The sequence below is a fragment of the Clinocottus analis genome, unplaced genomic scaffold, assembly GCF_023055335.1.
Source record: "Clinocottus analis isolate CAN_PGR_092001 unplaced genomic scaffold, fCliAna1.0.p SCAF_20, whole genome shotgun sequence".
In the NCBI taxonomy this organism is placed as follows: Eukaryota; Metazoa; Chordata; class Actinopteri; order Perciformes; family Cottidae; genus Clinocottus; species Clinocottus analis.
Window position 1 is genome coordinate 1,376,240 of NW_027175932.1, and position 23,265 is coordinate 1,399,504.

At 42.4% G+C, this 23,265-nt stretch overlaps 1 protein-coding gene across 11 annotated transcripts in view; it reads right to left on the minus strand.

Annotated features, from left to right (window-relative positions):
* Positions 1-1,140: 1,140 nt before the first annotated feature.
* celf2 (cugbp, Elav-like family member 2) overlaps positions 1,141-23,265 on the minus strand; it is a 103,065-nt gene continuing 80,940 nt past the window's right edge. For 2 of the 11 annotated variants that reach the window (XM_068586049.1, XM_068586057.1), the window contains exons 7-13: positions 22,842-23,003; positions 20,039-20,102; positions 16,535-16,669; positions 13,333-13,431; positions 10,308-10,487; positions 9,048-9,191; positions 1,141-7,035 (exon numbers count right to left, since the gene is read on the minus strand). In XM_068586049.1, the coding sequence (XP_068442150.1) occupies positions 6,908-7,035; positions 9,048-9,191; positions 10,308-10,487; positions 13,333-13,431; positions 16,535-16,669; positions 20,039-20,102; positions 22,842-23,003 (912 nt within the window). In that variant the 3' untranslated portion in view covers positions 1,141-6,907. Of the gene's footprint in view, positions 7,036-9,047; positions 9,192-10,307; positions 10,506-13,320; positions 13,432-16,534; positions 16,670-20,038; positions 20,103-22,841; positions 23,004-23,265 lie in introns of all 11 variants that reach the window. The other 9 variants (XM_068586048.1, XM_068586056.1, XM_068586046.1 and 6 more) reach the window with 6 other exon arrangements.

Genomic DNA, 23,265 nt, shown 5'->3' on the forward strand with positions numbered 1-23,265 from the left:
GAGAGACTCATGAGAGAAAGAAGGAAGAGAGGAAGAGGTTGTGAAAACAGTACGACGTCAGACTGGAACATAACAACACAGAGAGAGACGAGTATTAGGAAAAATGGTTTAATATAGGAGACAGAAGCAAAAAACTGCATCACACAAGAACATACGTTTACAAAAATAATTCTGACTGCTTCAGCTACACAGTTAGTTCACAGAGAAGGACAGAGAAACCGGAAAAATCTAAACAGCTAAAAGCAAAAGATTTCTAATTAGTTGATCTCTTTATTAAACTAATACATTAATCCACTGAAGGTGACTAAATATTTCTATTCCTTCTTTTTCTATAATTGTCTTATCGTGTAGACGGCACAATACAGAAGTCAAAAATGAAACTTACCGCTTTTTGTATAGACAAACTTGCTAGAACTATTTTTAAAAAAAAGCAAAATAAAATAAATTTAAAAAAAAGTAAAGATCTGACGCTCACCTACCCTCTGTTTTTTTTTCGTGGGGAAAAAAAGAACGAAAGAACGAAGAAAAAAAAGAAGGAAGGAAGGCAGAAAGAAAGAACGACACTCACGTGAGGAAAAAGAAGAGAAAGAAATAAAAAGCCAAAGATCTTCTAGAAAATCTTATTATCAAAAGCCAACGTTCTGGATGCCAGCGAGGAATCACACTCGGGGACCGGTCGGGTCAGACAGCTTTTTCTACCATTTTTTTTTGTTTTTTTGTTGTTGTATCCTTTAATCTCCAGTATAAAAAATTCCACTGGTACAAAATGCATAAGTACAATCAGTTGTAGAAATAGGAAAAGCCTGCATTTTTGTCGTTGTTGTACTTTTTAAATCCCATCCAGTGACAGATTTCCAAGTGTTGTCAAACAAACAAACATCACGCTCACAGGATCCACTGAAATGCATCGACTTTGGCTTCTCAGGACAATAACTTTGACTACTTGTTTTGTATCTTGAGGATTAAAAGAAACAAAAAAAACAACAAATAATTTGGATAATTTCTACAAACAACAAGCTCTTTTTTTTCTTTTTTTTTAACGGCACGGAAAGAGAGAAAACACACAAAACATTTTTTTCCCTCAAAAAACTTCGACATAAGCCATAATGCAAAGAAATGACAAGTTTTTTTTTCTTCAGATTTCATTGTTTTGATAAATAGCACTTAAAGATAATTAAGAAAGAAGGAGAACAGAGAAGTGAACAAGTGACAAAGATAGAGAGATCACAACGAGCATCGGCCATGACAGCCCCTCCGAGGCAAAGACGCTCCACGGGAAACCCCGTTTCTACAACCCATGGGAAACCCCGTTTCTACAACCCATGGGAAACCCCGTTTCTACAACCCATGGGAAACCCCGTTTCTACGTCCCACGGAAAACCCTGTTCCTTCATCCCATAGGAAACCCCGTTTCTACGTCTCACGGAAATCCATGATTCTACGGCCCATAGGAGACCCCGTTTCTACGTCCCACGGAAAACCCAGTTCCTACATCCTACGAAAAACCTTGTATCTACGCCCCACGTGAAACCCAGTTTCTACGCCCCACATAAAACCCTGTTTTTACACCCCACGGGAAACCCCGTTTCTACGCCCCACTTGTGCTTCCCGAACATTGAAGACGAAGACGAGCCGCTTCACGTCGGGCGGTGTGACATTTGTCAACGTGTTTTTTGTTGTTGTTGTGTTTTCTTTTGGTGGGGACATGAAACGCTTTTTGAATAAACAAGCACAGATTACGAAGCCTCCGCACGAGCTAAAAAAACGGATTAAAAAAGTTGTGCGACGTGACGATGTGATGCAACTTTCATCGACGTCAACGTCTGGTCCGCTGACGCTGCTTTCATACAGGTAGTTATGGCTGTTTTTGTGGCACTGCTTATGTTGTGTACTGCATTTAGGTTAAAAAAAAATCAACTAAATTGATTAATTAAAAATAAAAAGTCTGCTCGCCTGTCTCCATGAGATCATGTAGAGTTCTGTATTTTTTGGGGCGTGGGGAGAAAAATGAAAGCCGCGTTGCCTCCATCTTGTTGTTGTTTTTTCAGCGGACATGACACCCCCCCCCCCCCCCTTTTCCCCAAACAGGCGCTTTTAAATTGAAATTTCCGATTTGCCTCGGAGACAACAACCAGACGGAGAACAGGGCGCCACGCTTCTAAACGACAACAACAAAACCCGTAAAGAAAATGGCGGGTAACTGTACCTCCCCCCCAGACTTTGACACGTGGGAGGTTAACCACACAAAGGTGAACCCGGACTCACTGACTCACAACATCTTCTCTTCATAATACTGGTACGACGCTCCCTGGTTAAGGCGACTGGTGAGCTTCTGTAGAAAATAATGCTGCCTTTTGGTTGTTGTTTTTTTTGTAATTTTTTTTTTTTTTTTTTGCAGACCGTAAACTAGGCTTTCAGGGAGGGGTGGTGGGTAACGGGGACTTTTGACAACACTGTGCCATGTAAACGGTTCGACTACGAGAAATGTCACTAACACATTTTTTTTGGCATCTAAACATGATTTTGGCCCATAAAACCCACGAAGAAGAAAAAAAAGACGTTAAAGAACGAGTTGAGAAATTAAGAAACGAGTGGAAACGAGCTCCGGCGGCGGCGGCGTGTGCTTTTCTTTCTCCCCCCCAGGAGGTCGAGGCTCGGTTGCGGTTCTGTGCTTAACGTCATGAAAAAGCCGAGCGTGACGTACACAAAAGTGATAAACCTCGCCGCCCGAGACAGAAACGAGGCGCTGGCTACGACGCGAGAAGTCGCCAGCGCATCCGACAAACGGCGGACAAAAAGAGGATTTCGAGAAATAAGGCTTTTTTTTTTTTCGCGTATGACTCGAGCGAGAAGACAATCAAAAGACGACGCACACTGAAGCCCGATGTCTGTGCGAGAGAGAGAGAGAGAGCAGGAGTGCAAAGGTTCGTGGTAAGGCTTCGATGAATTAAACAGCTGTACAAATGGCTAAAAATATCAGTGCGTGAGTCCCGTTTATCTTTTTAAAGTGTGTGTGCGCGCACGCTGGCGGGGCAGTAGAGGGCGCTGTGGAGGCGTTCACACTCAGAGGGGCTGTCATGCACAACAAGAAAGTAAAACTGTGAGGTCTGCACGAGAATGTGTGTGTGTGTGTCCGTGTGTGCGTGTATATAGATATATATATATATATATGACACATGGGCACCTTTTTTTTTTACCGTTTTCTTTTTTTTTTTTTTACATCTTTACAAAGAAAAAAAAGCAAACATGACATTTTCAGGCAACAAGACCACAGAATAGCAAGTTAACAAACTCTTTTTTAAATCTATATTTTTTTTCTTAAATATGAGGGATCCATACAAAACACTTATAATAAAATACCCATGTTATCAAATAATTCCACAAGAAGTACACTGACGCTAGGCAGGAAAGTACCTTCAGAATTTGGCACTAAACTCCACTGATCTTGTCTTTTTTTCTTTATAAGACATTTTTGCCGAACAACAAAACACACCTAAATATTTGTTTCCCACGAGAGAAATAAAATAATAATGACATTGATGCTTCACAAGCTGACATTATATATATATATATAGATATATTTATATTTATATATATTTTTTAGGAATTTTATATAGCTAATTAACCAACAAGAAATTTAGCAAATAGGGACTCCTTGAAAAAAAAGAAAGAAGAAACAACAACAAATAAAAAGAAACAACAAAGTAACTATTATAGTAATATGAAAGGCTTTGTCTATTGTTCAAGTAAACTGATTTTTTTGTCTTCTCTTGAAAAACATGAGACATTTAAGACCGTTAGACTTGTGATGAAACCACAACTAAACTCACAAGAAGCACCGACGTTAACGCAGGTTCACACGTATCTTAGTATTTTTTTTTTCCTCTATACATTTAAACAGTAGAAAATATAGGTCATTTCATCATGTGCATTTAAACCACGGATTGTCTATCTGTGAGTCAGTTCAGCAAAAGGTGACACAAGTAGGTAGCATTTCTCCCGCCCCAAACAGGGCGAATGTCTTTTTTTTATTTTTACCTTTAAACTACTCTAGAAAAAAGTGGTTCTATATATAGACTTTGAATGAGAAACAGAGCCACTTAAAATGGCCTTATCAAAAAACTTTACACTGCCTGAAAAATGTAAAAACCATTGGAGAGCTCTGAGAAGAGTCTAATATTGATCAGACAGTTTCGATTTTCAAAACTGTTTGGAAGTAGTCTTATTTTTTCAGAGGAACCGGCGCGCACCGCTTCTGGGCCCCAGCGCTCGCTTTTTTTTTTTCCCGCCGGCGGCGCCAGAAGCAAGATGGCCGCCGGTTCCTGTAGTGAACTTTCAAGTTTACTTTAAATGAAGAAGAAAAGAAGAAAAAAACTGACAAAGAAGAAGAAACAAAAAAGAAAATTGCAGGAAAACATAGTGAATGGAAATCACTTTGCCACAGGTTGTTGTGTTTTTCCATAAAAATCTCAGTCTTTTTTAGTTTTTCATACGAATGCAGCTTTATATCTTTTTCACATTGATTCACTTTTCTCACCCGCCTCCCTTGTTGTCGCCTCCCTCCCTGAAAACCCTCCCGGAAAAAAACAAAAAACAAAACAGAATCTAAATGAGGTCACATGCAAAAAAACAAAACAACAACAACAATAAACAACAAAATAAATCATAAAAAACTCCAAAAAGTTCAAAGTTCAAAAGGTTCAGTAGGCGGCAGAGGAGGAGGAGAACCAGGTAATGATCAGGTGAGCTCGGAAAAGACATCAGAAAAAACAATGACGGGGAGGACGAGGAGGACGAAGAGGACGATGACACTTTTTTTTGTGTTTTTTTTTTTTTTGGTGGTGATTTTTGTTTTTTTGTTCTAAAAGTTTGTTTTGTTTGTTTTTTTTGGGGACGCCACGGAGACATGCTAGGCAAACGATGAGCTAACAGGCATGGAGATGGGTTGTTCTAAAAGGGGGAAAGAAAAAACGGGAGAGGAGAGAGTTACACACAGAGAGCAGGAGCACCACACCACTACAGCATTTTGTTTTTCTAAAGAAAAAAACAGGAGAAACAACAGCAACAACAACAACAAACGACGGCAAACAAACGACAACAACAACAACAATGCAAACCGGCAGAACAGCAACACCACTCACTGATTTCATTGGCACATTTTTTAAGCTTCGATTTGTACTTTTTCTTTAAATGATATCATGTTATAGGTCAATACTAACAGGCAACAACACACACACATTTCTTCATACAAACACACACACACACACACACACACACACACAAACAAAGAGCACCCAAAGCTTTATCCATCAAATCCCAGATGGATGTCGTCATTTGGGAGAAAATAGTCATATTTTTTGGGGGAGGGGGGAAGAGAAGGGGGAGGGGCTACGAACAAACAAAAATACGCGAAACAAAAAAGATTAAAAATGAGCAAAAACGCGAGAGATGAATGGATGAACAGCACAGAGTGGGTGAATAAATAATACTAGAGGAGGAGGAGGACGAGGAGGAGGAAGAGCGGGGGTGCGGCTCGGATGGCGGCGTGTCGTGATTGTGGTTTCTGCACTGAAAAAAACACAAAAAACACCGAAGAACCCGGTTCCACGAGACTTCTCCACGAGGGTCTACTTTTTAACGATGCTGTATATTTTATAGGAGTCCAATAACTTAACGATAGGCAATAAATAAAATCCTTTTTTTTTCTTCATCTGAGGCAGTAAAAATGTCGTATAAAAATAGAACTGCTTTTTTTACAAATAAAATTTACAGGCCTGTGGCTTTCTGTACTTTGACTTATTCTCTCTTCTTCTTTTTTTAAATCTTTCAACAAACATCAAGTATTTTCAGTGACCACCTCGAACCCATAAACTCTTCTTTCTCATTAGTAGAATTATCATTATAGCCTTCATCAAAATTCTGGATGTTATTTTGTAAATGCGGTAATATCCCTTTCACAACAAAGACCAATGTGATCTGACCCAGAAATGTAGCGACGAATTTGAGTTTTTTTCACCTTTTAAGAAATAAAAAACTGTAGTTTTTTTTTGTATTTTCACATAAATAATAAGACGCAGGTGGAGGTGTGTGTTTAGTTTGTTGTTCTCCGCCCTGTGGCGGTGGAGTGTAACTGCACTGACTATAATGTAAAGAGGCCACTCATGTTTTGTTGTTTTTGCAGCTCCCGGGTCGCCAGCCGGCGTAGAGTTTTCTTTTTTTGTTTGTTGTCGTTCTCGGAGAAGCAGCGGCGGCCTGCAACCAAGACCGCGGAGGTCAAAGGTCGAATGTGCATATTGGCGTGCGTGTCAAAAAATAAAATAAAATAGCGAACCCTTCGCCGTGAGGCCTCGGGGTTCACAGCGAGAGAGAGAGAGAGAAAATAATAGGTTTGAATCATCATGGCTCCTTTGTCTTTGTGGCTGTAACTAGTCCTCAAAAATGTATAAATAATCTCTGAGAAATTAAGAAAAACATTTTTTTATATTTATATATAAAGCTACCCCAAGATAGCTACTTTGTTCCATTGTAAAAAAAAAAGAAAAAAAAAAGTTAAATAAAAAAAAAAAAAAATTGCACAAAGTAATGGCGGTAATGGAAGCGTTCATGTGTGTAAAAAAAAGAAAATAATAATTGTAATAAATAATAATACTTGAAAGCTAACATAAAAATCTTCCAAAAAAAAAGCAAGAAAAATGAACAAAAAAACAAGGCGTGTGTGTCTCCCTCAGGTGGTTGTAGGTCGTCTCCCCCTCCCTCCCCCTCTCCCCCCTCCCCCACAGTCTCTGTGTCGAGAGGTCGTGGCTCGGTTAGTTTTTGTGTTGTTGTTGTTGTTTTGGGTTCCACCTCTTGGCGGGGGGACTTACCCTAGCAGTGCTAACATGGGAGCAGAGAGACGCTAGTGCTAAGATCAGTACGGTTTGCTGTCGTTCTTGGAGCGCTTCAGCTGCACCTTCAGCCGCTTCATGCCGATCTGGAAGCCGTTCATGGCCTGGATGGCTGCCTGTGCCGACACGGGATTGTCGTAGCTGACGAAGCCTGCGGGGGAGGAAGAGTTTAAAACAACACAAACGTGACAATCGAGCATACTGGTCAAGTTTCCAACTTGCAACAGGAAAGCGTTAAATATTCTGCATCAATAGAACGTTTGCAGCCTCGCTCGCTACATTTGTCGCTAGTTATGTTGAGCGCTGTGGATCCGTTGGGCTAAAAGAGCTAGTTAAGTGTCAACCAAATGGCTACAACGCTGCCATCGTTTGCAATTATATGTTCATAAAAAGTCAAAATTAGCAACGTTACAATGATTCAACTCGATGAAAAGTAGCTACGTGCTGTTTCTATCTGGTTTCACTCGCGAGGGAACTGCTACAATGTTACAAAAATACGAATAAGCTACATTTAGCTACATTTTTATTCATCTACAGTTGTCAAAATGCAGCGCTAACAGTGACGATAACTGTCAGTGGCGTTTGTATCTGGTTTCTCTTGTGAGTGAACCTCTACAACGTTACGCAACATGAATAAGCTACATTTAGCTACATTTTGGCTACACTTAGCTCAATTTAGCTACATTCAGGCTACATTTAGCTACATTTTCATTCATCTACAGTCGTCAAAAAGCAGCACAAACAGGGACGATGATTGCCGAACAATTGTAAAAGTTGCTAACATGTAGCAAGCTAGCCTGTGTCCACCAATACCAATGAGGTAAATAAGGTAAAAGAGAACATATGCTAGCAGGAAACAGGTGCTATCGTGGCATAATAAACGGCTGAGATGATTGGTCGCCTCTGTCTCGCCGGTTGGCTTGTTGTTGAACACATTTCCTGTAATAGTCATAGTTTCCTGTCTGACATGCTGTAAGTGTTTTCATGTCTTCCCCTCTTTGCAGCAGACACGCTTCTGCCTGATGTCTTGTTTATTTACAGCAACTCCACACTCATTTTAAAAATCAATGTGTAATAACCAGCTACGAGTGTCTCCGGATATCTGATTCGTCTGCTTTACATCGAAATGAAAACGCACCCCTGGTACACGGTAAGGAAATATTAAAATGCAACGACTCCCGAAGGACTCGTTGCAGCAACGGAATAATGGAATAATAAAGCGGCGTAAAGGAGCAATGCACATAATAGTGAAGCAAATAGCGGGGAGTGAAGTGGCACTTCCAATGTGGAGCGCCATGAGTCTCAAAGACGACGAAAACACAGTCGAAAAAATGCAGAAAATGCTCCAAACGTTGGTCAAAATGTCAAAATGAAGGTTTTTGCAGCAGACGGGGAAGTTACGTTGTGTTTTATTTTGTATTTATTTTTTCTTGCTGTCTTTCACAAAGTCATCTCTGTGCACACTTCACTTCCTCTCCTAATATCTGCAACCTCTAAAGCTGACAGTAAACTGCTCGTCTCGCTTGTCTCGCATCCCGACCAGACTTCTCCTTTTTTTTCCTTCTCTGACAAGTATCACCGCCGTCTGCTGCCTCCTGGAGCCGAGAGTGATTTATGTCTGTTCAGCTGCACGGAGGAACGCAGATGAGGACGGATACTCTCGATTTAAAGCTTTTAATAATATGTATAAGTAGGAGTTTCTCATAACAGGTGCAAAAAGTAGTAATTTAAGGGTAAAAAAGGAGTAATTTTAGGTTAGAAAATAAGTCATTTTAGGGTTAAAAAAAAAAAAAAGAGTAATTTCAGGGTAAAAAAACTGTAATTTTAGGGTGGAAAACAAGTAATTTTAGGGTAAAAAAATGGGTCATTCAAGGGTAAAGATGGAGTAATTTCAGGGTTAAAAAAAAGGAATTTTAGGACAAAAATAGTAATTACAGTTTAAAAAAAACTAGTAATTTTAGGGTAAAAATTGTGATTACAATGTAAAAAACTCGTAATTTTAGGGTAAAAATTGTAATTACAGTGTAAAAAAAGAGTAATTTCAGGGTAAAAAAAGGAGAAATTTCAGGGTGTCTTACATTAACGGCGTCTATGATTGCGGCTCAACGCCTCTCGAGCTCGTTGTTGGTCATTGGAGCCGTGAGACGAGCCGTCTGAACTTACCGAAGCACTTGCTCAGGTTCGTCTGTTTGTCGATGAAGACTTTGGCAGAGACCACGTTTCCGAAAGGCATGAACATCTGCAGGATGTCCTGGTCCCCGAACTCCTGGGGCAGGTGGTAGATGAACAGGTTGGCACCCTCGGGACCTGTGAGGGCAGTGAGGGCGGTGAGGTCATCGGGCGGCTCTTTCATTTCAAGCTAAATAAAATAAACAAATTCGCGGCAGCAGAGTTGTGTGCACAGCGGCGACCTTGAACGCTTTTAAACAAAATTCTCCAATTATATTGAACATTCAACAAAGTGAATGAATGCTTTTTCCTCTTTTTTTTGGTAAATAATGATAATATTTTCGCTCTCGGCGGGTGAAAGCGGTTCAGTTTCCTCTCGCTCTTTCTCTTAGATGTGCGTCGTTTCTCTTAAGAGGGGTCAAAGGTCGCCCTCCTCCCTCTTTCTAGCCCACATCCCAATCCCAGAAGGTCAGATCTCTCAGAATCATTAAATGTGCTCTTCACTGCCGCCCGAAGCCGATGGAGCCGCCGCGTCTTTGTCTCCTCGAGCGGGTTTGAAGTCCTGGACGGTCGCAGGAAGAAAGCTTCTTTTTGTTTTATTAAATGCGTCTTTGTTGGAGATTTGTTGCACATGTTTTGCATCCATGTAAATAATTTAGCTCTAAAATCATCACAGAAATATTCATATAGAAACAGAAATGTAGCAGAATGATTCCTAACTAACGCTCACTGATCAGAACTTTTACATTTTGTAGTTTTCTTTTGGAAAAATATCACTGAAAGTTATTCACATTCAAGTATCTGGAAATACAAAAAAAATCCACTTTAACGGATTATAAATGTAAATAATATTTATAACAAAAACATTGAGAAAAATTACAAAGCAGACTTTTTGTAGAATTATATTTAATTGGTTACATTTAGGCTACAATTAACTACATTTAAGCTACATTTTTGCTACATTTAGGCTACATTTGGTATATTGTGATATTATTACTGTTGGAGTCTTTGTTCCATTAATAATTATATAATATAACAATAATAAACAAATGTAGGTCTTTGGTAAAAGGGTTTTAAAGTATTTTAAAAATGTATGTAGAGCTCACTACACTTGGAAGAAAAATTTTGTCTGCATTTTGAATATTTAAAAACAAAGGAATAAAATCAACAATACATAAATCTCCTGAATGTCCACAAACCTTTTCAAAATGTTCAATAAAATGTATAGACATTACAGCGTGAACGGACACTGACCCTCCTTCTGGCTGCCGGCGGCCCCTTGCTGCTGCAGCAGGGACTGGCTGTAGAGGGTGGGCAGCGCGGCGGCGGCGTACTGCTGGATCCCTGAGTAGGCCTGCGTCAGCGCGTCCATGGTGCCCGCCGTGCCGTTGGTGAGCCCGGCGCCGCCCAGGCCTCCGTTGAGAGCCGCCATACCTGAGAGCATTTGAGCAACTTTACACAAAACCCAACAATGAAGAAAGAAGAGTTGCACTTACTCGTTAGCGCTGGAGGTTGTGTGTTCACCACACACACGCACACACACACACACACACACACACACACACACACACACACAAACACACAGACACACGCTAAAACAGGACACAAAGTAACACTTTAAACACACATTCACAAGAACTGCTACGATGTTACACAAATAAGCTACATTTAGGGTACATTTAGCTACATTTAGCTACATTAAGCTACATTTTTATTCATCTACAGTCGTCAAAATGCATCGCTAACAGTGACGATAACTGCCGAACGGTTATGAAAGATCATTTCATACGTTAGCTTGAATAGTCCTCCTGCTTTATTTCACACGTTAGCTAGAATAGTCCTGCTTCATTTCATACGTTAGCTAGAATAGTCCTGCTTCATTTAATTCGTGAGCTAGAATAGTCCTGCTTCATTTTATACGTTAGCTAGAATAGTCCTGCTTTATTTTATACGTTAGCTAGAATAGTCCTGCTTCATTTCATACGTTAGCTAGAATAGTCCTGCTTCATTTAATTCGTGAGCTAGAATAGTCCTGCTTCATTTCATACGTTAGCTAGAATAGTCCTGCTTCATTTAATTCGTGAGCTAGAATAGTCCTGCTTCATTTCACACGTTAGCTAGAATAGTCCTGCTTCATTTCATACGTTAGCTAGAATAGTCCTGCTTCATTTCATACGTTAGCTAGAATAGTCCTGCTTCATTTCATACGTTAGCTAGAATAGTCCTGCTTCATTTCATACGTTAGCTAGAATAGTCCTGCTTCATTTTGTCTGTTAGCTAGAATAGTCCTGCTTCATTTAATTCGTGAGCTAGAATACTCCTGCTTCATTTCACACGTTAGCTAGAATAGTCCTACTTCATTTTATACGTTAGCTAGAATAGTCCTGCTTCATTTTATACGTTAGCTAGAACAGTCCTGCTTTATTTTATACGTTAGCTAGAATAGTCCTGCTTCATTTCACACGTTAGCTAGAATAGTCCTGCTTCATTTTATACGTTAGCTAGAACAGTCCTGCTTTATTTTATACGTTAGCTAGAATAGTCCTGCTTCATTTCACACGTTAGCTAGAATAGTCCTGCTTCATTTTATACGTTAGCTAGAATAGTCCTGCTTCATTTCACACGTTAGCTAGAATAGTCCTGCTTCATTTCACACGTTAGCTAGAATAGTCCTGCTTCATTTCAGACGTTAGCTAGAATAGTCCTGCTTCATTTCATACGTTAGCTAGAATAGTCCTGCTTCATTTCATACGTTAGCTAGAATAGTCCTCCTGTTGGGGGACGGGGGAGGAGGGGGCTGGTTTGAAAAGTGTAGGGACGCAGCAGTAACACTCATTAGCTGCTTGTAACGGCTTAATATCACGGCGGAGGGCAACTTGTCGGAGGGGGTTCTGACATCGGCTCGGCGTTCCCGCCGCCGCCGCCGTCAGACACAGAGAAATAAATTATCACCGCGGAAGCTCCGGATTATAGGTCACTCATTTATTCAGGAATAATTGTACCGGTGACCTTTGCAATTCAATTAAGGCCTAGATGTGTTTAAATGAGGGGCGGTTTGGATGGATGAGGTCGTGTGTGTGTAAGTGTGTGTGTGTGTGTGAGTGTGTGCGTGTGTGTGCGTGGTGGAAGCATCGGTCAGGATGCAAAAAAAAAAAACGAAAGCAGACCTTTTCTTGTTTGAAAGGACGATCGAGTGTGTGTGTGTGTGTGTGTGTGTGTGTGTGTGTGTGTGTGTTTGTGTGTGTGTGTGTGTGTGTGTGTGTGTGGGGATGATTTACACAGCGGATACAGCTACTCCAGCCGAGGCCCGGTAAAGGTCAGAGGAGAATAATGTGGTGGGAGAGGCGGCGGCGCTGGATCTCTGCTGTAATAATAACAGCTCTGATGAAGATCCAGCCGCCGTCTCCCCGGAGGTCAAAGGCAGGACGCGGCGTGTCGGCGTGTGCGGTGCGTGTGCACGGCGTGCGGCGTGCACGGCGTCCGGATCAGACCGACCTGCAGCTCATCGCGGCTCATTACGAATAAACCCGCTGCTGCATTTGCAAATGTCTTCTTCTTCATTTTCTTCCTGACGAAAGCAGGAAAAATGTGAAATGTTTGTAGTTTCTGGCAGGAGCTCAGTGTGAGTGTGTGAGGATCCAAAAGAAGAATTACCAAGATTTTGCTTTTTTTTTGTGTGTGCATGGACTTTATTTAATTTAGTAAATGTTTTGGTATGAACATTGCTATTTTCTACTATTATTTTGAATTTATTTGAGTTTATTTTAGCACAAGAATGCGCAAATTGCATTTTTACATATTTTTTTCTTCACAGAATTAGTCACAATTTGTATTTCCGGCTTAAAAAGTGACAGATTTATATTTATTGGGCATGAAAATTTACTTTTTTGTTATTGCTTTGACATAAATGTTCAGGAAAGTAGTCAGAAACTTTACATTTTAGCATTAAAATGATCACACAGTGTTTTTGGTGCTTTATTTGCCCCCAAAACTACCAAGTTTTAACCCTGTAGAAATAGAATAGAAACACCAGGATGTGAAACAACTACACAACACACACACACGCAGCAGCAGCACTCTTAGAGCAAGCACAACCCAGGACACACACAGGAAGCGGATGAGAGATGAAATATCTTCTGCAGATGAACGAGTGAAGGAAGAGAGACGGAGAGAAAAGAGAGAGAGGAGAGAGAGGACAGGTGAGGTGGTGAGGAGAGGACAGGTGAGGTGGTGATGGTGTGATGGTGGTGGCAGAGTGAATACTCACTGTTCACGCTACCTGCTAGTGCGTTGATGTTGTTCAGGCCCACGGTTCCCGCCAGGCCCTGCAGGGTTCCCAGAGAGGTCAGAGAGTTCATGGCGCTGGCGTTGGAGCTGGCTGTGGAGGCCGGGAGGAGAGGAGGAGGAGGAGGAGGAAGAGGAGAAGGAGGAGGAGGAAGAGGAGGAGGAGAGGAAGGAGACAAAACAGACTTGTTCAAGCAGATTCCTGAATGAGCATCAAAAGGAAACATGTCGGCCATTTTAACATCTTAAAAACCACCGCTGAGAAGACCGGCCGCCTCGCCGCCTCGCCGGCTCCTCGTGCTGCGTTCAGGGGGAATCGTACAAATGGAATCGTCAGCGCACGAGGGCGGTGAAGTGACGCGTGAGAGGAAGCTGAAGGAACATTTATAGTTTGAGGTCATTTCACGATAAAATATCTCCTGATCTGCATGTTTATTTGTATTTTTTAAACTATTTTAAAGATAATTAATGAGCAGTTGAGCCCTGAATGAACTTTTTTTGAATTCTTTGCTTGATGCAACTTGTCTCTTTGATGTATATTTTAAATATTTTTGTTGTGTTTTTATGTTCCTTTGTGTTCTTATCTTAGTTTGTGTCTGTTATTGGGTCAGGGCCTTTCTTAAAAAAGAGGTTTTAATCTCCTTTTGGCTAATTAAAGGATGAATTAAAATGAATAAATCTGTTGATTAAGAATCTGCAGTAAAACTTCCTCCAACACGACATCTCCGTCTCCATCGCTGACGAGTGAAACTAGAAACGAGAAGCGTCTCTGGAGGCGACCGCTCGTCTCCTCGGTGATGTCCATGAAGTCTCTCGGGTCAAAAAAATGTTTTAAACATCAGAACTTTGATCGAACAAACACATAAAAAAAGCAAATGGAGATGAACGCAGGAGAGACACTGCAGAGAGCACATGTTCACCATCAACGCTGGACTTTTTAAAATAAAAATCATCAAAAATAAGAGTTTATTTTACTACTTTGTCTGTTTGCATCAACAAAAACAAATAAAATGTGAAATCACTTTGTTAAAAGAATGAAAATAAAGTGCAAAAAATACATATTTGGCAAAAGAAAAAGCTTTTTGTGGCTTTGATCATTCTGTTTTGCACTAAATATCTTTTTAAAGGATTATAAAATATAAAAATATACCTGTAATACCTTCTCTCCCCACTAGGGGGGGGCGCACCTCACCGCTACAGCACCGCTGTGTTCACGGTGATGGATCATGTTTTGACTCATTTATACCACATTTATTAATAAAAACATGGAGGAGAATGCTTTCTCCTCATAGCCGTTGACTTTATCTTCTGATTTATGGACTCAAACTAATAAATATCATGAACTCTCTCAGTGAAAACCATCAAAAACTTGCAGATATTTTATGAAATAATGTCACTTTAAACATACAAATAAAAAAAGTCATACACTTGCAAAGCTTCATGGTGATATATATATATACATATACATGTATATATATTATATATTATATATATATATATATATTATATACATATATATATAGAATATATATAGAATATAAACCTGTTCACCTGTAGTGTCTCCCCTATAAAGAAGATGGTGGTTTGTTTGCAGATATTCATAAAAACATAAAAGCGTCGCTGCATTCAGAGTCGACGGCGTCGTTGAAACACAACACAGATCCATCCCATAATAACACACACGCACAGCGAGGAAGCAGCCGACCAGAGGAACGCCGAACCGCTCTCAGATGGATTTAAAGCAAGGTGTCGTCACGGACAACAACACACACACAAACACACACACACACACACACCTGGGACTCACAGCGGTGTGGAATGTGTGCCATGTGTGACACTGCTGTGTCAGAGGGGGAGGAAGAGGAAGAAGAGGAGGAAGAAGAAGAGGAGGAGGAGGAAGAGGAGGCACGGTGCACATAAGCTTGCAGTGTTCCTGCTGGTTTCTCCTCTTGATCTCATCAAAGCCAACAAAGCAGCTGGAGGAGAATGTGCGTAACGGGACGCCACGAGGTGCACAACAAACAAACCAACAAACCAACAAACACACAAATGAATAAATGAATGAAAGCGGCCTGTCTCCATGCAGAAGTGTCTATATTTATCAAACTGGAGGAACGTTCCACTGTTTCATTCACACTCAACCTGAGAGTTACTCAAGGTTACTCTGACATTCAGAGAGATGGAGAGAGAGAGGGATGGAGAGAGAAGAGGAGGAGGAAGAGGAAGAGAGGCTCTTCATATGCATGCTCTGTTGGGAGCTCTGAAAAGAGACAGAAAAAAAAACGCACAAAAAACACACACAAGCCTCTAGCTGCTGGAGCGAAGCCGACATGAGAGGAGAGAAGAGGAATGATGGAGCAGAAACAACTTGTCAGGAGGAGGGCAGAGGTAACAGACGAGGGCAACGAGGAGGAGGAGGAGGAGGAGGAAGATGAGGAGGAGGAGGAGGACGAGGAAGAAGAAGAGAGAGAGAAAAGGAGAAGAATCTGAAGGTGGCGACATTTAACTTGAGTCGAGTTCAGACATCAACCTGCTTGTTGCTAAAAACAACACACACACAGACACACACACACACACACACACACACACACACACATATATATATATACACACACACACACACACACATATATACACAAACACACACAGAGAGGTGCAAACAAACCCAGACCGCCGGGAAAACGACAACATACGTTTCCGTTTTTGGCACGAAGCCCCTCCCCTCCCCAAAAAACACTGAAGCACATAACGCACACAGACATGCACACACACACACACACACACAGACACGCACATGTGTGTATACAGCGCGTGTGTCACGGGATGGGCGTGGTCGTTGTGGCCGAGGACGGAAAAAAAAACTGAAAAGATTAAATAAAAAAAATAAAAAAGAGGTGGGCGGAGCTTCGACAGCATGGTGTGTGGTTGTGCCGGACGGTGCGTCACACACACACAGACAGACACACACACACACACACACAAACACACACACACACACCATGGGACTGTGAGCGAATGAGTCGGCAGCGATGGTCTGGTTGATGTGTTCGTGGTGATGTGTCATGGGGGGGAGGGAGGGGGGGTGAGGCAGGAGGGGGAGGGGCGAGGGAGGGTGGAGATGTAAGGTGGAGAGCGGAGGACGGAGGACGTAGGCAGGCGTTTTTGGCCCCTCCCCCCCCCACTGGCTGCGGTGTTACCTGGGCTGCCCAGCGCTCCCAGCGAGGCGACGCTGGCGGACAGGGGGTTTGCGGAGGAGGGACTGGCTGAGTTTTGGGCCGCCGCCGCCGCCGCCGCTAAAGTGGCCAGATTCTGCAACTGCAGAGCACTCATACCTGGAGAGAGGAGGGGGGAGGGGGGTAGGGAGGGGCAAGGAGGGGGAGGGGGGGAGGGGTCAAACCTTTAGGGAGCGAGGCCAGAGGCTGGACGGGTCAAAGGTCACCAGAAGGACGAGAACCGAACACGACGTCCTGCTGGTCCACGTGAACAGGAATAACAGAGTGTGTGTGTGTGTGTGTGTGTGTGTGTGTCTGCAGCGTGTGTGTGTGTCTGCAGCGTGTGTGTGTGCTTCCTCTAATAAGTCCCACAGTGTCTGAATCAGCATCAGCAGCTGTTGTTGTGGTTTTTCTTTCAGGCAAAAATTATCTCTGTGATTTCCTTAAATGTGTTAAATATCTTCGTCGGTCTAAAGAGGCTCGTCTAGTTATCCAGCGTTTATTTATTTTAATATCACGTGGGATTCAGACGATAAATCATCTTTTGCTCAAAGACTAAGATACTCTCAATTACGTGTTTAATACTTAATATACTACAATATAACAACGCGCGAGCTAACAGAGCTAACAGAGCTATTAGAGCTAGCAGAAGAAACAGAGTTAACATAGTTAACAGAGCTATTAGAGCTAGCAGAGCTAACAGAGTTAACATAGCTAACAGAGCTATTAGAGCTAGCAGAGCTAACAGAGTTAACATAGTTAACAGAGCTATTAGAGCTAGCAGAGCTAACAGAGTTAACAGAGCTAACATAGCTAGCGGAGGTAACCGAGCTAAAGAGTTAACAGAGCTAGCCAGCTAATGCACTTAAAGCTCTGATAGCAACGCGTCCAGAGTTCGAGAGACTTTCTCTCTACCTCTGATATATATATATATATATATATATATATATATATATATATATATATATATATATATATATATATATATATAATCACAGTTTAATGCTTTATTAATGCGTCGCATCGTGCGCTTCAACTCAAACAGCTGACTTCTTAAAGCTTTTACGGCGCCTCGCTGCTAGCATTAGCATCGTACTTCAGAATAATTAATGACCGCCCGCTAACACCCAAGTGATGGGGAAGCAAAGGCTGTAAAACACCTTCTGTGAGAACAACTAAACCTCTCACCCTGTGTGTGTGTGTGTGTGTGTGTGTGTGTGTGTGTGTGTGTGTGTGTGTGTGTGTGTGTGTGTTTACGAGGTAAAACAGCTTCAGTCCTTCTTACCACCAGAGAAGCCTCTTCCTCCCCGACTCATGAGCTTGTTAGAGGTTAAGAGGGAGGACAACCGTCAATGTGAGGTGTATGTGTCGTATATACAGCCGGGGCGTATATACAGTACCATGGGAATACACACACACACACACACAAGTGCGCACACACACACAGATAGACACACACACACACACACAAACAAGACACCACGAAGAAGTAGATCCATCTTGTTTGACAGCGAGATTTTCTTTAGCCACGCCCACACCGGACGCAGCGGCCAATGACAGCCGGCCGCGCCGGCATCGACACCTCTGATTGGTTAATTCAAGATATACACAACAACAACAACACAACAGCTCTCCAGCGAAGGAGTGTGTGGGAGAACGTGTGTGTGTCTTCTGGCATCGAAGACACACACAATCTGCTTCCAGAAGACATTTTCTGTGATGCTTCAAAAGCGAAAATGAGGAAAAGAAACGCACAAATCGAGTCGCACACTGATCCTTTCCTCCCCCTTTTCCTTCCTCCCTTCCTCCCTTCCTCTCTTCCTCTTCCCAGCTCTGCCTTTCAATTTCTCTCGTCAGTTTTTTTCTGCTCTTCTTTCCTCTTCTCCTTTTTTGTGTCCTTGTTCCTAAGTCCTTTCCTTGTTCTTTATTTCCTTCACTGGCTGTTTCCTTCCTGCCTTTCACTTCCCCTTTAATCTTCCTTTTTTTTACCTTTTAGTTTCCTTTCCTTTCTCTTTATCCTCTTCACTTCCTCCTGCCTTTTACTTCCTCTTTCCTTTCACACATCTCTCTTTCTTTTACCATTTTGTTTCCTTTCATTTCCTTCCCTCCCTTCCTTCATAAACATCTTTCATGTCTAACTCTTCCTTATTTCCTGTTTCCTTTCCTTTTTCTTTTCTTTTTCGTTTTCAGGCGAGAAAAGAGACAAACGCAGTCTGGAGCCGGAGGATCCGGGATGTGCAGATGGTACGTGAGTGTGAGAGCGGCTACGTGTGTGTGTGTGTGTGTGTGTGTGTGTGTGTGTGTGTGTAGCACCAGGCCTCACCAGGCTGGCGTTGCTGTCTAATTGTTGCTCGTTGGTGTAATTGAAGCCTCTCGGCTCCTCGTGTTAAAGACTGAGACCAGATGTCACTCATCTCTCTCTCTCTCTCTCTCTCTCTCTCTCTCTCTCTCTCTCTCTCTCTCTCTCTCTCTCTCTCTCTCTCTCAGATGGAGAACCAACAGATCTACAGATTCAGACGCTCGTCACTCGCCCCTCGCTTCCAGAAAACAAAATCCCAGAGTCTGTTTATCCAGGCGAGAGTGAGCGTTTGTGAGCAAAAAATAATAATTTATATATATATATATATATATATATATATATATATATATATATATATATACAAGAAAAATGTAAATCATCTAATTGCAGGACAGAGACATCACGCTCAGTTGGCGCTTTTGTGTCTCTGCAATTTTCCTCATCCTACGCCCTCCTCTTCATCTTGAAGAGGAAGATGGAGACAAAGTAGAAGTAGAAGAAGAAGAAGAAGAAGAAGAAGAAGAAGAAGAAGAAGAAGAAAAGAGGAGGAAGGCTGGTGTAAAGGTGATAAATTGAGAAGAGAGAGAGAGAGAGAGAGAGAGAGAGAGAGAGAGAGAGAGAGAGAGAGAGAGAGAGAGAGAGAGAGAGAGAGAGAGAGAGGAAAGACCCGCTTTTCTTTTTTTACCGTCTCAGAGTTTGCAAAAAAAATAGTTTCCCCGGCAGATTCCATCAGCTCGGTTTCCCCTCTTTTAAAAGTCGTTTCTCGTGGTGTTAAAATATAAATATATATAAATATAAATAATACATAAATGTATCTTGCCGCTCTGGAGGGTAAAACATGGAGGAAGATGGCAGACCACGAGGAGAGAGCAGCAGATGGCGCCAGCCACCAGCAGCCTCTCAGCTTTAACCTCACTGTTTCTTCTTCATGCTACACCTCGGTGCTGCAGCTCGGTGCTGCCGCCGCTCGCCCAGGGCCTCGCTCTCTGTCTGCCTCATTAAAAGATCAAGACAACTCTAAGCAGCGGTTAATAAATCTTCAGGGCAGAAAGAAAGAGAGAAGAAAGAGAAGAAGATCTCTCAACACGCGAGTTCTTCTGTTTTGCTCTTCGGTCTGCGGACGAAGAGAAAGAAAGAAAACAAGAGAAGAAGAAACCAAAAGAAGAGCTTCATGTTTTCAGAGGACTCACCGGCCATCTGCTGGATCCCGCTGAAGGCGCCCAGGTTACTGGAGGAGGTCGCCTGCTGGAGCAGCTGATGGAGAACCACAGAGCCGGAGAACGAGGAGAGGAGGAACAGAGTTAGCGGCTGTGGACGTAGCGAGCGCCACACATGTCTGCACCATGCTACACGGAGAAGCTAAACTGATGCTGCAGCTACACGGAGAAGCTAAACTGATGCTGCAGCTACACGGAGAAGCTAAACTGATGCTGCAGCTACACGGAGAAGCTAAACTGATGCTGCAGCTACACGGAGAAGCTAAACTGATGCTGCAGCTACACGGAGAAGCTAAACTGATGCTGCAGCTACACGGAGAAGCTAAACTGATGCTGCAGCTACACGGAGAAGCTAAACTGATGCTGCAGCTACACGGAGAAGCTAAACTGATGCTGCAGCTACACGGAGAAGCTAAACTGATGCTGCAGCTACACGGAGAAGCTAAACTGATGCTGCAGCTACACGGAGAAGCTAAACTGATGCTGCAGCTACACGGAGAAGCTAAACTTGTGCTGCAGCTACACAGAGATGCTAAACTTGTGCTGCAGCTACACAGAGAAGCTAAACTGATGCTGCAGCTACACGGAGAAGCTAAACTAGTGCTGCAGCTACACGGAGAAGCTAAACTGATGCTGCAGCGACATTGAGATGCTAACCTGCTGCTACAGCGACATTGAGATGCTAAACTGCTGCTACAGCTACACAGAGAAGCTAAACTTGTGCTGCAGCGACATTGAGATGCTAAACTGCTGCTGCAGCTACACGGAGAAGCTAAACTGGTTCTGTAGCTACACAGAGAAATTAAGCTGCTGCTGCTACAGCTACACATAGAAGCTGAACCTGTGCTACAGCTAAGCTAAACTTGTGCTGCAGCTACACAGAGATGCTAAACTTGTACTGCAGCTCCACAGAGAAGCTAAACTTGTACTGCAGCTCCACAGAGAAGCTAAACTTGTCCTGCAGCTACACAGAGATGCTAAACTTGTACTGCAGCTCCACAGAGAAGCTAAACTAGTGCTGCAGCTACATGCAGAAGCTCAGCTGCTGCTACAGCTACATGGAGAAGCTAAGCTGCTGCTACAGCTACATGGAGAAGCTAAGCTGATGCTATAGCTTACGCTCAATGAGCAAATGAGCTGCTAATGTAGCTTGATCTCTCCTCTCAGCGAACACTGTTTGTATTCCGCCGCAATTCTTTCAGACAAGTTGAGCATGAAAGCGCTAATCTAGCCGGCTAATTAGATTCCCACCCCGCAAAAAAATACTGATGCCGTCAAAAGAAAAATATGAAAAGAAAAATCATCCTTCAAAGAGTTGAATTAACAGCAAATTAACATCTTGTTTCTATTGTTTTTCAGAATAAAGAGCTTCATCCTGTCAAAAAAAGAGGACTGAAAGAGCGGGAAGAGAAAGAAGAGAAAGAAGAGAAAGAAGAGAAAGATGGAAGACTTTCTAACCCTGGAAACAGGGATCAATACTGAGTAAAGGTGGATGTTTTTCCTCCTCCAGCAGACGGATGTTAATTGCTCTCAAAGTAAAACAAATTGAGAATCGAAGGACTGTCGGCCGTCTGTGTTTTAAGAACCTGAGCTCTTTGAGCCCGAAGAGAAGCGACGCTCTGAAAAGACAAAATGGCGGCAGAAGACGCGGCGAAGGGAACGAGGTTTCTGAACTTTTTAAAAAATTTCAAAATCGCTTGAGAAACCAGATGTTGATCAATAAAAATTAATGTTAGGCTTCAGTTTGTGTGGAAATTAAAAAACAAATACATTTGGAGATACACGTCCATCGTGGATTATCAGCTTTAATTAATCATTAAAAATACTTACTTATAAATACTGTTATCTGGCAGCTTTGGAGTGAAACACATTGAACTTTAATGTTTCTTTCAAAAACATTTTAAATTAAAAAATAAACATAACATAAAACATAAAAAAAGTTTCCATTGAACATTTTCTATGTCTGAGTGTTCTCTATTTTGTTTTAATTTATTTAATGTATTTAATTTATTTTACTTATTTAATTTAATTTATTTTATTATTATCTTTTTATTTTATTGTTTTTGACTGTATAGTTTATATTATATGTCTAGCGTCTTTAAGTATCACGAAAAGCGCTTTATAAATTACATTTATTATGATTATTATTATGATGATGATGATGATTATTATTATTATTATTATTATTATTATTATTATTATTATTATTATTATTATTATTATCAACCTGTTCAGAGACCTTGTTTCCTCGCCTACAAGCCCGAGAGGAAGAGGAGAGAGCAAGAGAGCGAAGGAGATGAGGAAGAGGAGGAGGAGGAGGTGATGGAGGAGGAGGAGGAGGTGTAGGAGGTGATGGAGGAAGTGTAGGAAGTGGAGGTGGAGGAGGGGGTGATGGAGGAGGAGGAGGAGGTGTAGGAGGTGATGGAGGAAGTGTAGGAAGTGGAGGTGGAGGAGGGGGTGATGGAGGAGGAGGAGGAGGTGTAGGAGGTGATGGAGGAAGTGTAGGAAGTGGAGGTGGAGGAGGGGGTGATGGAGGAGGAGGTGATAGAGGTGATAGAGGAGGTGATAGAGGAGGCGAAAGAGGTGGAGGAGGAGGTGATGGAGGAGGAGGTGATGGAGGTGATAGAGGTGATGGAGGTGATGGAGGTGGAGGAGGAGATGGAGGAGATGGAGGAGGTGATGGAGGAGGTGATGGAGGAGGAGGAGGAGGAGGAGGTAATGGAGGTGATGGAGGTGATGGAGGTGACGGAGGTGACGGAGGTGCGCGGCTCCTTACAGCCAGGTACTGCGGGGTCAGGCCACCGAGCCCCGTCAGGCTGCCCCAGGTGCTGGCGCTGTTCAGCTGCTGCATCTGCTGCGCCAGCTGCTGCTGCAGACGCCGCTGCTCCTTGTCCTTCTGCGTGTCGGCGAACTTCACCACGATGGGAGACGAGCAGCCCTGCGGGGGAGCGAGGGGGGAGGAGGGAGGAGACGAGGAGAGGAGACGAGGAGAGGAAAACGTAAGGACAGAAGATGGAGGAGAAGAGAGGAGAGGAAGAAGAGAAGGAAATGGGACCGAGGAGGAAGATGAAGAGCAGAAGAAGAGAAGAGGAGAAAGAAGAGAACAGAAAAAGGGAAATGTGGAATTAAGAAAAGGAAAGTTGGAGAAAGGAAATGAGGGAAAGAGAAGAGGAGACAAAAGATAATTAGGACACAAACTT